The 16,701-nt window shown below is 34.8% G+C and overlaps 1 protein-coding gene and 1 pseudogene across 1 annotated transcript in view; both read right to left on the bottom strand.

The window, feature by feature from the left end:
* Nucleotides 1–7,119: 7,119 nt before the first annotated feature.
* DNAAF6 (dynein axonemal assembly factor 6) overlaps nucleotides 7,120–16,701 on the bottom strand; it is a 44,727-nt gene continuing 35,145 nt past the window's right edge. The window contains exons 6-7 of the mRNA XM_061136402.1: nucleotides 12,018–12,103; nucleotides 7,120–7,249 (exon numbers count right to left, since the gene is read on the bottom strand). Coding sequence (XP_060992385.1) covers nucleotides 7,120–7,249; nucleotides 12,018–12,103 — 216 coding nt within the window. The remainder of the gene's footprint in view (nucleotides 7,250–12,017; nucleotides 12,104–16,701) is intronic.
* On the bottom strand, nucleotides 14,721–15,752 carry LOC133052219 (histone-lysine N-methyltransferase SETMAR-like; annotated as a pseudogene).

The following is a 16,701-nucleotide window of genomic DNA, read 5'->3' as shown; positions in this document are numbered from 1 at the left end:
CTAAGATCCTGCATGCTACACAGCACAGCCTCAACCCCCATCCCCACTTCCAAAATTTATATAAATTCTGTTTATAAACATCATATCTAAAACATACAGGCAAGGAAGGTGATGGGAAAAGATATGCCAGGAAAATAGTAAAAAGTTTATGTAGCTATGTTAATGTTAATCAAAAAATATTTAAAGCAAAAAATATTATTAGAGATAGAGAGTGTCACAGAATATTGATGAAAGGAATAATCCACAGGAAGACAGAACAAATTTAAGTCTGTCTGCACCTAAATATATTGTCTTAAGATATATAAAGCAAAAATTGACAGAATTACAAGGAGATACGACCAAATCTATCATCACTGGTAAAGTTTAATACACATCTTCATGTTGATACAGAAAACAGGCCAAAAATTAACAAGAATGTATAAGATTGGAACAACACTGTTTTAAAATATTTAAGTTGAAACACAACATTATAAATAAACTATACTTCAATAAAATTAAAATATTAAAAAATTGAATTTATATATATGTATAGAATTCTGTACCTAATAATTATAGAATACTCATTATTTAATATTCATTCTTTAAAAATACACATGGATCATTTTTCACACTCTTTTATTTTTATTTTTTTATCACACTCTTTTATAACAATGCAACACAACTGGAATTCCTAGAAACAGATGATAAAAAAGAATGCAGTTGGAAATGAAAAGAAAGTAAGTTATAAAACCAGTTTGTGTGTTATCTTCCTATTTGCAGAAAAATAACATTTATATTATGCATTAGAAAAAAGGGTTAGAAAGAAGCATTAAAAATGGTTAAGAGTGGTTATTTATGGTTTGTTTGCTTACAGGTGATTTTAATTTTTGCTTTATTTTTCCTTTATTTCTTTTTTTCTTTTTCTAAAAGAAAAATAAAACTTTCCGGCTGTGCCCCCTGTCCCAGGACAAAGGGCTCTCTGCACCAGACCTTGGTCTCAACACGTGGTGGGAAATTTTTGCTTTATTTTTGAAGAGCTTTTCTGTATTGTTAAAGTTTCCTGCTTGGACTGTGTAAGCATGCAGTTTTTTTTTCTAATTACAAAAAAGTCAAGAATGAATTTTACTTAGGATGAAGTGTAGAATAACTTATCTGGGCTATAGTCTCCTAAGTGGTCTCCCCATTTCCATTCTTGCCTCCAAATATATCCTCTTCTCCAAAACACTTAGAATAAATTCAAATTCCTAACCTCAGCCTGTAAAGTTTACTTGACATTGCTCCAGCCTGCATTTCCAACCTTACTGCCAGTCATTGCCAGGTTCATTCTACTCCAGCTGCACTGACTTTCATTTCCTTGAACTCTGTGCTCCAGGTTGTTTCCATTCTGGGTCTTCACATTTGCTATTCCTAGCATCTAGAAGCCCTATTACTGTCCTTCCCTCAACATTCTCTTTGTGTGGTTAAATCCTAGGTATTCTCCAAGTTTCAGTTGAGTATGAAATTCTTTGCGAAGCCTTTTCTGCTCTCCTTTCCCAGACTAGGTTTGGTTTTTCTGATATTCTCAAAAGCACCCTTTCTTTTCTTTCATACTAATAATAAACTTGAAAACATGTGTTTATGTGTTTACTTGGTTACTGTTGGGTCTCCCTTGCTAAACAACTTGCTCCATGAGGACAATGACCACATCTAGTTTGCTCATTGCTATATGCCTAGCATCTAACATAGTGCCCAGCATGTGATAAATACTAAGTAAATATCTGTTGAAAGAATGAATTAATGAGTGCATGAATGAATGAATCTGTACAAAGTAGATCAGAAATTATCAAATCAAAAAGGGAGGTAAAGTTCATGAAGGAGAAGGTTAATAACATGCCACAATCCTGGCTTTAACTTCCAGTTCTCTGGATCATGGCTGAGAGGTATTGAAAAATTCCAAGAAGATAAATTTCCTTTTGTATCCTCTTTATCTACATTTGCTTTAGTGGAGGATTCCTCTTTAAAGGAGAAAAGTCCTGTGAATTAGTTTAAAAACAAACAACAATGATAACGAAGTTGTTACTTCTGAGGCCAAAGACAGTGAAGTAGGATGATTTGTGGATGGGTATAAATTACTGGATCACGTTTCATTGTCTTGAAGCTCTGTTTCATTATAAAACTGATACAGTATCACATAACCAAAGCCTGATTCAAGTTGACCTGGATATGCTCTATCTTCTCTTCCAGGGACAACTTGTACACATTGTCAGTTTGAATAATAATGGTCTTTGTAATTAGGGCCAGTACACAGGGAAAAAAAGATACAATTTCCACTGACTCACTGTTGCTCTCTAGAGAAGAAAAATACTGGTTACTGCTTAGGCTTATTCCAGAGTTTCAAGTTTAGGGTGTAATCTTAAATTCTTAAAATACAGCTTTTTAAAAAGATCTTATGAAAGCAAAGTAGGACACTCTTGATTCTGTAACATCATGGACTTAAATTCACAGACACTAATTTCCTTTCAGTTAATACCACCCTCAACTCCTGCCTCCACAGAAGAAAGTCATGGTGGAATTTCAAAGTCAAATTCTCTGCAAGAACTTAGTGTTTTAACACAACCACTTTTCCCAAAATCTCAGTCTTTTCCTTCTACTTGATCTAGTAACAAACTAGATGCTTAGTAGTTGTCTGTATAATTAAGCTTAGAAAATATCTGCTTGAGTATTTAGTCCCATAATAGCTCACATCTTTCCATTATCTCTTTTCAAAACTTACCCCCAGGTAACTCCAGATTTCTGCAATGATGTGTGAGACCAAGTCACACAAGTTTTAAAATATGATTTATTCATAAATAATTCTAAAATACACTTATGCAATATAGTACAGAAGAGGCAGGTACATTGACATAATTCATAAAATAAGTATGTCCAATTATGAATAAATATAGGAAATGAGAGAGAAGAGTATTTGTAAATGAGCCACACTTTTCTTTGTAGTCAAGTGTCAGGGATTCAACTACTAAATATAAACACAGTACTCAAAAAGGCATTGTTAATAATTATTAGTGCACAAAAAGAAAATATTTTTAACCTAAATAAGATCCAAACACTGAGAACAAGACTGAGGAAGCCGAATAACACTGTGTGTTCAAGAGTATTTCTTATTCAAGTAAAACAGGTTGTTAGTATGGTGCATCAAACTATTTATGTGTTAGTCATGTGCATTAGTTGCTCAATCGTGCCCAACTCTTTGCAATCCCATGGACTACAGCCCACCAGGCTCCTCGTCCATGAGATTTTCCAGGCAAGGATACTGGAGTGCATTGTCATTTCCTTCTCCAGGGGATCTTCCCAACCCAGGGATCCAACCCGGGTCTCCTGCACTGCAGGCAGATTCTTTACCAACTGAGCTACAAGGGAAGCCTTGTATATTTATAATCCTGTTATTTGTATATTCCTGAACAATAGTGAGAGCCTAAATAGAGAACACTAGAAATCCTTTGATTAAATCAAAAAGTAAACGACTTAAACTTTTCTGGTGATAATAATGACCAATTCCTATGTTACTGATTGTATCATGCTATAATCAAATGGCTTAAGGCCTTTAGACTATTGAAGTAAGTGGACCAACCATTTCAAGGTCATATTTCAGTTATGTAATTGACATGTAGCAATCTAATTGGTTAACCTGTAAAATACATCCAGCTATCACTATAAAAATGGGATAGCTTATTAGTATGAGAAAACAGTATTTCCTACTAGATTAATAGAAATGACTGTAAATGATCAGAATAGCACTAGAATTGAATATAAGCCCATTTTGAAATATGCCAGAATAGGTTAGTAGAAGGAAAGAAATCTTAAAAATTAGGGCAGAAATAAATACAAAAGAAACAAAAGAGACAATAGCAAAAATCGACAAAGCTAAAAGCTGATTTTTTGAAAAGGTAAAAAAAATTGACAAACCTTTAGCAAGATTCATCAAGAAACAAAGGGAGAAGAACCAAATTAACAAAATTAGAAATGAAAATGGAGAGATCACAACAGACAACACTGAAATACAAAGGATCATAAGAGACTACTACCAGCAGCTCTATGCCAATAAAATGGACAACTTGGAAGAAATGGACAAATTCTTAGAAAAGTATAACTTTACAAAACTGAACCAGGAAGAAATAAAAGATCTTAACAGACCCATCACAAGCAAGGAAATCGAAACTGTAACCAGAAATCTTTCAGCAAACAAAAGCCGAGGACCAGATGGCTTCACAGATGAATTCTACCAAAAATTTAGAGAAGAGCTAGCACCTATCTTACTCAAACTCTTCCAAAAATTGCAGAAGAAGGCAAACTTCCAAACTCATTCTATGAGGCCACCATCACCCTAATACTAAAACCAGACAAAGATGACACAAAAAAAGAAAACTACAGGCCAATATCACTGATAAACATAGATGCAAAAATTCTTAACAAAATTCTAGCAAACAGAATCCAACAACATATTAAAAAGATCATACATCATGACCAAGTGGGCTTTATCCCAGGAATGCAAGGATTCTTTAATACCCACAAATCAATCAACATAATACACCACATTAACAAATTGAAAGATAAAAACCATATGATTATCTCAATAGATGCAGAGAAAGCCTTTGACAAAATTCAACATCCACTTATGATTAAAACTCTCCAGAAAGCAGGCAGAGAAGGAACATACCTCAACATAATAAAAGCTATATATGACAAACCCACAGCAAACATTATCCTCAATGCTGAAAAATTGAAAGCATTTCCCCTAAAGTCAGGAACAAGACAGGAGTGCCCACTCTCACCACTACTACTATTCACCATAGTTTTGGAAGTGTTGGCCACAGCAATCAGAGCAGAAAAAGAAATAAAAGGAATCCAGATAAGAAAAGAAGTAAAACTCTCACTGTTTGCAGATGACATGATCCTCTACATAGAAAACCCTAAAGACTCTACCAGAAAATTACTAGAGCTAATCAATGAATATAGTAAAGTTGCAGGGTATAAAATTAACACACAGAAATCCCTTGCATTCCTATACACTAACAATGAGAAAAGAGAAAGATAATTTAAAGAAACAATACCATTCACCATTGCAACAAAAAGAATAAAATACTTAGGAGTGTATCTACCTAAAGAAACAAAAGACCTATATGTAGAAAACGATAAAACACTGATGAAAGAAATCAAAGAGGACACAGATAGAGAAATATACCGTGTTCATGGATTGGAAGAATCAATATTGTGAAAATGAGTATACTACCCAAAGCAATCTATAGATTCAATGCAATCCCTATCAAGCTACCAACGGTATTTTTCACAGAACTAGACCAAATAATTTCACAATTTGTATGGAAATACAAAAAACCTCGAATAGCCAAAGCAGTCTTGAGAAAGAAGAATGGAACTGGAGAAATCAACCTGCCTGACTTCAGGCTCTACTACAAAGCCACAGTCATCAAGACAGTATGGTACTGGCACAAAGCCAGAAATATAGATCAACAGAACAAAATAGAAAGCCCAGAGATAAATCCACATACCTATGGACACCTTATCTTTGACAAAGGAGGCAAGAATATACAATGGAGAAAAGACAACCTGTTTAACAAGTGGTGCTGGGAAAACTTGTCAACCACTTGTAAAAGAATGAAACTAGAACACTTTCTAACACCATACACAAAAATAAACTCAAAATGGATTAAAGACCTAAATGTAAGACCAGAAACTATAAAACCCCTAGAGGAGAATATAGGCAAAACACTCTCTGACATAAATCACAGTAAGATCCTCTATGACCCACCTCCCAGAATATTGGAAATAAAAGCAAAAATAAACAAATGGGACTTAATTAAACTTAAAAGCTTTTGCACAACAGAGGAAACTATAAGCAAGGTGAAAAGACAGCCTTCAGAATGGGAGAAAACAATAGCAAATGAAGCAACAGACAAAGGATTAATCTCAAAAATATACAAGCAACTCCTGCAGCTCAATTCCAGAAAAATAAATGACCCAATCAAAACATTGGCCAAAGAACTAAACAGACATTTCTCCAAAGAAGACATACAGATGGCTAACAAACACATGAAAAGATGCTCAACATCACTCATTATTAAAGAAATGCAAATCAAAACCACAATGAGGTACCATTTCACACCAGTCAGAATGGCTGCTATCCAAAAGTCTACAAGCAATAAATGCTGGAGAGGGTGTGGAGAAAAGGGAACCCTCTTACACTGTTGGTGGGAATGCAAACTAGTACAGCCACTGTGGAGAACAGTGTGGAGATTCCTTAAAAAACTGGAAATAGAACTGCCATATGACCCAGCAATCCCACTTCTGGGCATACACACTGAGGAAACCAGAACTGAAAGAGACATGTGTACCCCAATGTTCATCACAGCACTGTTTATAATAGCTGGGACATGGAAGCAAGCTAGATGTCCATCAGCAGACGAATGTATAAGAAAGCTGTGGTACATATACACAATGGAATATTACTCAGCCATTAAAAAGTATACAATTGAGTCGGTTCTGGTGAGGTGGATGAAACTGGAGCCCATTATACAGAGTGAAGTAACCCAGAAAGAAAAACACCAATACAGTATACTAATGCATATATATGGAATATAAAATGATGGTAACAATAACCTTATATGCAGGACAGAAAAAGAGACACAGATGTATAAAACAGACTTTTGGACTCTGTGGGAGAGGGCAAGGGTGGGATGATCTGAGAGAATAGCACTGAAACATGTATATTATGAAGTGTGAAACAGATCGCCAGCCCAGGTTGGATGCATGAGACAAGTGCTCAGGGTTAGTGCACTGGGAAGACCCAGAGGGATGGGTTGGGGAGGGAGGTGGGAGGGGGGATCAGGATGGGGAACACATGTAAATCCATGGCTGATTCATATCAATGTATGGCAAAAACCACTACAATATTGTAAAGTAATTAGCCTCCAACTAATAAAAATAAATGAAAAAAATAAATATATAAAAAGTAAAAAATTTAAAAAAACTAACAGATAAAGCAAAAAAAATATGTCAGAATAATAAAGACAGAAAACATTATTTAATTTTTTCAGTTATTTTTTAATCAGTGTTATTTGCCACTTTTCATCCTTGTCCATAACTGTTTCAGAAGAAATTAATGAAATCCAACTCTCGTTTCATAGTCATGGTGACTTCGAGAGTCTCAGTATCGAGGATATAGAAGGCTTTGGCACTGCTGCAGTCCACAGGATGGGGAAGGGTTACCAGCAGCTTCCTGAAAAACAAAATGAAAACCTAGAATCAGTGACATCAAGAAGATACCACTTTTAATAAAAGCAATGGGAAGCAATATATATCATCACAATGTTAGGAACCAAAAAACGAGACAGTATGAATACTGGATCAAAAATATGCCTAATTAACACAAACAGTATACCATTTTTTTTTTTTTGGCCCTCAAAATCCAAGCAGCAGTTTGGATCACCTCTCAATGCAGGAGACTAGGAGACTCGGATTTGATCCCTGGTTGGGGAAGATCCCCTGGAGGAGGGCATGGCAACCCACTCCAGCATTCTTGCCTGGAGAATCCCATGGACAGAGGAGCCTGGCAGGCTACAGTCCATAGAGTCACAAAGAGACAGACACGACTGAAGTGCCTTAACAAGCAAGCAAGCTTTTTTCTAAATTGACTTCATTTTGCATTACATAAACATAGTCTCAGGCTATGTTTATTGGCATAGAAATAGAACCACTGCAACTTTAAGTTGTTTGGATAGATCTGTTGCCAGTCATCCTTATGTGTAGAAGAAATGTGACTGCCTGACAGAAATCTGAAATTCGAATAGTTCTACAATAATTCTGCTAACACTACTTTAAACTGAGTCTCTACTCCAGGTGTAGTTATTGAAACTCAGGCGTGCAGTGATTTCAGTACCAAATCAATGAAAGTGTTTTCTTTTGCTTGCCTCTGGTTCTTTCTACTTTACATTGACAGAAATTTCCTGTGAGAGACTGCTGAGTGTAGTTTGTGGTTTATGGCTCAGTTGTTGGATAGCTGTATGCTTCAGATGCATGGCTGGGATGAGACATCCATAAATATGTCATAATGGTATGAATCTGAATTATGCATGGGGTCATCACATGCTGGTATCTGAAGAAAATGAAATACATGAAGCACTTGTTACCTCACATTCTCAATAGAGAAGGCTTAAGGATCTCCATAGAAAGTGGACAGAAAAGCTCTTTTAGAAGGTATAAGATCCAAGTCGGTAAAGGAATATGGTACTTTGGGTAATTTTTAGGGAGTATTTATTGAATACTTGTACAAAGAACTAGTACTTGAAAACAAAATCCTCGAAAATCAATCTCACTATTCATTTGCAAAGACCTAAATTCAGGAAACTGGGCTCATTAAAAGTATTTATCACACAGCTTTAGAACCTAAAGGAGAAGTTCCATTCCAGATATTTGGGGTAGGAGAAACAATTCTCTCCACTTGAAGTAATGAAATAGCAATGTATTTTAATATACCCGGTAATATTTGGAATCTTAAAAAAAAGTATGTGGAAAAACCATGTAGAGTCCATCTTTTTTTGTTTTTTTTTTTTTTTTTTTTTTTTTTGACTGTGCCATGAAGCTTGCAGGATCTTAGTTCCCTGACCAGGGATTAAACCAGGCCCTTGGAAGTGAAAGTGTCAAGTTCTAACCACTGGACAGCCAGGGAGTTCCTGAGAGTCCATCTTTTTAAAGTTGTTTACAATACAGCTTGTACTAGAGTTAGATTTGCTTCATCCCTTATTCTACAAATGATAATATATTTACTTTTAAAAGAAAGCAAAGCTCAGTGGTGACAGTTTCATTGCACTAAAAGACAACTATAAATCAGCTGAAGAAGTTCCAATGATAATGTGCACTTCTCTGTCCAGAGAGAAATAAATTCAAAAACAGACAGTGGCCATTGGAATGATCCATCCATCCCTGCAGTTTTGTCTAGTCCTTAGTAGTATAGCTTCACATATGAAAATTTTGAGTAGAAACTGTGTAGAGTAGAAACTTATTTAGGCTCTTAAAAGAAGGAAAGTATTATTTGTTGAGTGAATGAATAAATGAATGAAAAGCAAACAGGTCACTACAAAATGATATTTGAATAACTAGTATAGATCAGTACTACAATAAAATATGAGTGAACATTTAAACCCAATCTCTCTGCCTTTACATTGAAAAATATTTGCTTTTTAAGAAACTGAAGTTTAGTCACTGATCAAATGTTTATCCAGTGTTAAATGGATAACCAACAAGGTCTTACTATGTAGCACAGGGAACTCTGCTCAATGTTATGTGGTAGCCTGGATAGGAGAGAAGTTTGGGCGAGAACAGATACATGCATATGTTTGGCTGAGTCCTTTTGCTGTCCACCTAAAGCTATCACAACATTGTTAATTGGCTATACTCCAATATAAAATAAAAAGCAAAAAAAAAATGTCTCTCAAAGTGTTGCTTTTCTTTAGAAATTATTTAAATGCAAATAATAATATATGAAAGTAAAAACAAAAAATTATCTATACAGTGAATTCTAGTTTAGAGACTTACATGCTTACATTTATATTAGAGAATTCAAGTTGATGTTTCTTGCCAAGAGATTTAAATATATAACAACCTTGTTCTGTGCATATTCACATAATGCACTTTTTATTTTATGTATTTTATGAATTATTTGATTTACATATCTGGGCTTAAAAAAGACATGGCTTTTTTAAGGTTTCCTGTTGGAGACATAACTATTTTCAAAGAAAGCAGAAACAGCTACTGAGCTGCAATTCACTATTCCATTTAGAAAATTTTTTTTTAGGTGTTTATGTCTTTGAATATCAGTCAACTCAATCTAAATCAAAGGAGCACAGCAAAGGTGAGATAATCTAAAGTACCACACAACCAGAAATTAACTCATATTTATCTTTAGAATCTGTTTTTATTATCACATTCAAGGAATTCATTGATGAAATTCTTAGAATCCATCTTAAAAAATAATGAAACCCCATATGAAGATAAAGTCAGGAGATTTTGAGACATTATACAATTTCCCCTATCTTTCCTCCTTTCTATCTACCCTGTTGGGAATCTATATGCCAAAACAACCAGTTTTTTAAAATGAAGGATTCAGCAAACATTTCTTTTCATTCTATAATGCTAAAAATCTGGGTTTTATTCATAATTTTAATGCAATTGACTATCAATAGACTGATATCTAGTCAATTTAGTTAAAATAATTCCGCTCGTTTTCCCTTTAGGTTCATGAGCAGAATGTCCACTGTAATGCTTCTTGAAACCAGTAAGCAAGTTACAGGGTGTCAAAGTTAGAAACTAAAGAAAGTAGATGTGAATATCGGCAAACTCAAAGCAAGACACATTTCCAATAATACAAGTTCAGATAATAACAGGGCTTCAAAGAATGTTCGAGTTTTCAGGAAAAGTGATAAAAATTTTAATTCTATCTTCTCTCTTCTATCTTAATTAATGAACTTTTTCTTAATAGACAGTATTTTTATGTGCTGAGCATTTAATATATAAGTACTGTATGATCCAAATGACCTACTGTGGCCCAATTTCTATATGGAAAAATATCTCTGTGTGAGTCTTTCATTTAGTGGGCTTTGAAAGATATCTGGAATGACAGCATAGCCAGAGCAGTTGCCTAAAGATTGATGGAGACAGCAAGAACCACTACGGGAATGGAAATTAACTTCATGGTGTGTAGATATGTCTGTGCTTTTAACAAGTGTGCAAATATCATGGAAGATTGACTGTTCATTTGACCAACTTTCCTTGCAAAGGTTGTGTGGAGACAGTAAATGTGTGTACGGCATGTAATGAAGAAACTACTATACTCCTTGATGTCAATGGTGAGAATAAGGAATGTGATTTTCATAACATGAAACAATTTTTGAGTGAATATATTTTTTAAATTATATTAAGTAAGGAGAAAATATTTGATATGTATTTCTCTGTAGATCATTTGTGGTTAAATTCCTCTATTGTAGAAATCAAGGTTAAGCTACACATGTACATTGGTGTGTTTACACATAGAAGTCTTTTGTAGTAGAGATCTAATTTTGTTACTTTCCCAAAGCCCTATGATCAACAAAGAAGAACTATAGGTACTGATAACAGAAGGAAGATAATATGCTAGCAGCTGACTGCTCCCCACACCCATTTTGTCTATAAGTCAACAGAGAAAGGACCACTGCAGTCAACCAAGTGTGCTAACTGCTATACATCCAGCTGAAAAGTGAACAAAGCAGTGAGATATTCAGATATTTTATCTAGCACATGCCAGGTTCTATCAATTCCCTCCTTATATAGTTAGTTTTGAGAGACAGGGTTGATTTATCCAGGTTTCAGGGTAAACATTTTATCAGAATTTTACCTTATATATTGTGTTTGGGGAACATGATTTGAACTTATATAATCACAAGACTATTTTTGAAAATATCAAATGTTTAATTGAATTATTCCATTATCACCTGCATTAATTTAAAATGTATTCATGCAACTTGAGGATCCAGTGATAAATTAGCTGTTAGATTTTTATTTTAAGTAATTGATAAGACTTTTTGTTGATTTTTAGATGAATATAATCAAACAACTTTAGAGCCCCACAATATCCAAAATGTTTAAAGATTGCTTCTTTCATGCCATCACTGTACCAAAATATCACACACAAGACTTACAACTTAAGAGATTTTCACCTCTAGCTATTTTTCCTCACAGATAAGCAAACTGCATCTGAATGTCAGGGACTATGTTTTGGTGGTATCAACCTACTCCAAATCTGTGCATGCAAAGTGGTAAAAAATCTAAGTATTTACAAATATATTTATGTTTATATTAACCAGATCAAACATGTGAATGATTAACTGACTTTTTCACTTTTCTTCTGACTTTGGGGGTGATACAAAATAACTACATACACTTTTATAAAAGATATTGACTAAAGATTCATTAACATTATAACATTCATTATTCTAGCTCCAAGTTTTACTCACTTATTAGTAGTACGGAGGTCAAAGATCGTCTCCTGAATGTCGATTTTAATATCAGAAGGGTTGGTGTTTGGCAGTTTAATTTTCACCTGAAAGAAAAAATGAGAAGAAAAATACTGTTGTCTTGAAGCACAATTTGAAGAGTCCAATAAAATAAGAGGGAATGAGAACTAAAATTTATTTAAATGCCAACTATGTGCCAGACTCTGCTCTTATAACAATCTTGAGAAGCAGTGTTTATTACCTTCATTTTATGGATGGAGAAACCAAGATACACAGAAGTTTAGTGAGTGAACCAAGGCAACCATCTGTAATTTGACTAAGATTATCTGCCTTCAAAGTTATTATTGAAACACTTTGGTTACATGCCAGTACCTTCATTGCTTGAAGGTGCATGCTAGTACACCTGCTAGAGCTGGGAACCTTCCACTGCCTTTATATCACTGGGTACTTTGTATAAAAAATGGTTAATTCTCATGTTGCATGTGGGTTGGTGATGCTTGTTGGATGTGGGTTGGTGACGCTACCTTGTAGTCTTCAGGCATAAACTCCCATGCCACATTTCCTAGAGAAATGTAGGAGTCCAGAAAACTTGCTAACATAACAAAAGAGAAACAACAATATGACCACTACTCAAAAATGGGACTATTTATTGATTTAGTAAGATTTCACTCAAAACTGTCTCATCTCAATTACCACATGGCCCAGCAATTCAACTCCTGAGTATATATATATATATGTGTGTGTGTGTGTTTATTCAAGAGCATTAAAAACAACCACTCAAACAAAAATATGCACATAATGTTTTTGTTCAGGGCAGCATTATTCACAATAGCCAAAAGGCATAAAAAACCCAAATGCGCATCAACCAATGAATGGATAAACAAAATGTAGTCTATCCCTACTGTGGAGTATTATTCAGCCATAAAATGGAATGAAGTACTATTACATGAATGATCATTGAAAACATTAAGCTAAAAAGTCACATATTGTAGGATTCTAGTTATCTGGAATATCCAGAATAGGCAAATCTATAGAGAATGAAAACAGATTGGTGGTTACTGGAGGGACTAGGGAAGGAGAAAAGAGGTGTGACAAAAGGATTTCCTTTTGGGTTGATGAAAATTTTCTGGAATTAGATAGTGGTGATGGTTGTGCAACATTGTGAGCACACTACATGTCACTAATGGTAAATTGTATATTATGTGCATTTTATCACAATACAAAGTCTCATCCCTAACTCTAATCCACTCTCTTTTCAATAGAAGTTGATCTCTCTCGGCATATAGTTTCCATAAACAAGTTTAAGTTAAATTATGAAATCTTCACTAATATGAGCTAGAAGACTTGAAATACTGAACATCTGTTGAGTTCAGAGCTGGAATAGCAAGGATAAAAGCAATACATTATGAAGGAAACACAAATCAAATAAATAGTGGGAAAAATCAGAATTTCTTACAAGAAGCTTAAAATAGGCAATAGTGTTTTCACAATATAAAGTATGTGAATAAATACATGTCTGTGAGTTATATTTTACTTTATTAAATCTGTATATAAACAAACATTTGTAAATAGAACTCTGGAGGTCCTACCATCTAAATGCATCCTTTGGTTCATATTTTCATCAAACAAAGAATTACCTCCCTAATTTATATTTTGAAAATTCAAACCTTCTAAAATAGAGATGCTTTTAATGAGAGAACAGAACATTTCTCAAAGAGGTAGTTACAGAGGCTCTACCTCAAATTAAATGAGCAGTCTATTGGACAAGAAAGACCAATTTTTATCACAATAACATTCAGATAGGATAGTCGGGTTGAGATGTTCTTTAGTTGCCAGATGACTCATTTCACTTGGACTCAGAAATACAAAAATTTTTCTTTAGTTTGAAATGTTTATATCTTTCAAGGTAAAAGATTATTTCCCCAGGGTTGAAATGACATTTGAGTTAAAAAAATGACTTACATGAAATTTTGATACAACTTTTGGGTAGAAACTTCAAAGTGGTTCTTAAAAGTGTTTGCAAGTCTAGTCAAGGGTAATTCAGAAACAACTCAGTAATTTTTCCTCTTGAGGAAATTAAAATTGTGTACTAAAATGGTTTCAGAGGAGAGACAGGAGAAAGAACAAATTAAGTGGAATGGTACACATTAATATCTCATAAAGTAGAAGAGTCAGTGAAGAGTCAACAGAAAGACTCCTCCTGAAACATGAGTCAGACTTCTTCAAAAATACTTTTAATGAATACCTGGAAAATAGACATGGCTATTATTGACTTAGAACTGACTGTACCCAAGACCTAATGTGTCCAGTATTAGTAAACAGAGTATTTCACTGACCAAAGGAATTGATGTTTCTCTCTTTACATAGGATACAAATTGAATTCGTTTCAAAGAAAAATTATTTTAATAGGTAACTAAGGAAAACTGATAAAAATTTCATTGGCAAATTTTCTTTTTTTTCATTTATTTTTATTAGTTGGAGGCTAATTACTTTACAATATTGTAGCAGTTTTTGTCATACGTTGACATGAATCAGCCATGGATTTACATGTATTCCCCATCCCGATCCCCTCTCCCACCTCCCTCTCTACCCAATCCCTCTGGGTCTTCCCAGTGCACCAGGCCCGAGCACTTGTCTCATGCATCCAACCTGGGCTGGTGATCTGTCAAACTGAATTTTAAATCATTATAACTAGGTTGATTATTAATCAAAATAGGGACCATCAACACATTTTTGCCAACAAGAAATAAGTTGGTTTAACCCTGTAGCATAAACATCCATGCTTCAAGATTTGACGAACTCTTGGAAAACATTTTCTACATCCTACAGGTTGTGGAAGCATGTTCCCTACAAAAAACTGTCAAGATGCTTGAAGAAGTGGTAGTCAGTTGGCAAGAAGTCAGGGGAATATGGCAGATGAGGCAAAACTTCATAGCCCAATTCATTCAACTTTTGAAGTGCTGGTTGTGTGACATGCAGTCAGGCATTGTCATGAAGAATTGGGTCTTTTCTGTTAACCAATGCAAGCTGCAGGTGTTGCAATTTTCAGTGCATCTCATTGATTTGCTCTGAGCATACTTCTCAGATGTAATGGTTTTGCTGGATTCAGAAAACAGTTTTGCCAGATTCAGAAAGATGGATCAGACTGGCAGCAGACCACCAGTGACCATGACCTTTTTTTAGTGGAAGTTTGGCTTTGGGAAGTGATTTGGAGCTTCTTCTTGGTCCAACCACTGAGCTGGTCATTGCCAGTTTTCATATAAAATTAACTTTTTGTCACATGCCACAATCCGATTGAGAAATGGTTTGTTGTTGCGAAGAATAAGAGAAGACGACATGACAAAATGATTTTTTTAAAATTTGCAATCAGCTCATGAGACACCCACTTATCAAGCTTTTTCACCTTTCCAATTTGTTTCAAATGCTCAACGACCATAGAATGGTTGATGTTTATTTCTTTGGCAACATCTTGTGTAGCTGTAAGAGGATCAGCTTCAATGATCCTTTCAATTGATTGCTATCAACTTCTGAAGGCTGGCCACTATGCTCCTCATCTTCAAGGCTCTCATCGCCTTTGCAAAACTTCTTGAACCACCACTGCACTGTACATTCATTAGCAGTTCCTGGGCCAAATGTGTTGTTCACATCGCGAGTTGTCTCTGCTGCTTTACGACTCATTTTGAACTCAAATAAGAAAATCGCTTGAATTTACTTTTTGTCTAACATTACTTCCATAGTCCAAAATTAATACAAAATAAACAGCAAGTAATAAGTCATTTCCCTGAGTCGAGAAGATTCCCTGGAGAAGGGCATGGCAAACCACTCCAGTATTCTTGCTTGGAGAATCCCCATGGACAGAGGAGCCTGGTGAGCTGCAGTCCGTGTGGTCACAAAGAGTTGGACATGACCAAAGCAACTTAGCATGCATGCAAAGTAATTAGCAAAAAAAAAGCATAAAGTGAGAAATGCACATTGAAATGACATACAACATAATCACATTTATTAAGAATGCATTTTAACATCAAGTGGCAAATTTCAACAACGCAAAAACTGCAATTATCTTTTTTCCAACCTAATAGTTACTGTTTATTAGTTATCTATTGTTGTATAACCAAAACCAATTATACCTCCTCCCTCCTTAATTTATGACTCAAAAACAACAATAAACATTTATCTTATATATATTTCTTATATATATATATATATCTTATATATATATATCATATATATCTTATATATATATATCATATATATCTTATATATATATATATCTTATATATATTTCATAGGTTAGGAATTCAGAAGTGGCTTAGTTGGGTAGTTCTGTCATGAGTTTGTGTTCAAGATATTGGCTGAGCTGCAGATATCTGAAGCTTTACTGGGACTAGAGAATCTGCCTCCAAGATGACTCACTCACAATATCTGATGGCAAGAGACCTCAGTGTTAAGGGAATCACTGACCAAAACAACCTACACTGGCTAGGCACCATAGTAACCATGTGTATGAGTTCTTACTACAGGAGGTCCTGGTAAAGAATGTGGAACTAACAAGCTATCACCAACAGGAAGAATTCAGGAAAGGTCAAAAGGAGAGAGGAGATACTAGTTCATATGTCCTACCAACCTCCCAGAATCCTTCTCACTTGGCTGAGCGATACACCATTAGGAAGGACCCTGAGTCAGA

The sequence above is a fragment of the Dama dama genome, chromosome X (assembly GCF_033118175.1).
Source record: "Dama dama isolate Ldn47 chromosome X, ASM3311817v1, whole genome shotgun sequence".
Lineage (NCBI taxonomy): Eukaryota > Metazoa > Chordata > Mammalia > Artiodactyla > Cervidae > Dama > Dama dama.
This window is presented reverse-complemented; position numbering and strand designations above follow the sequence as displayed.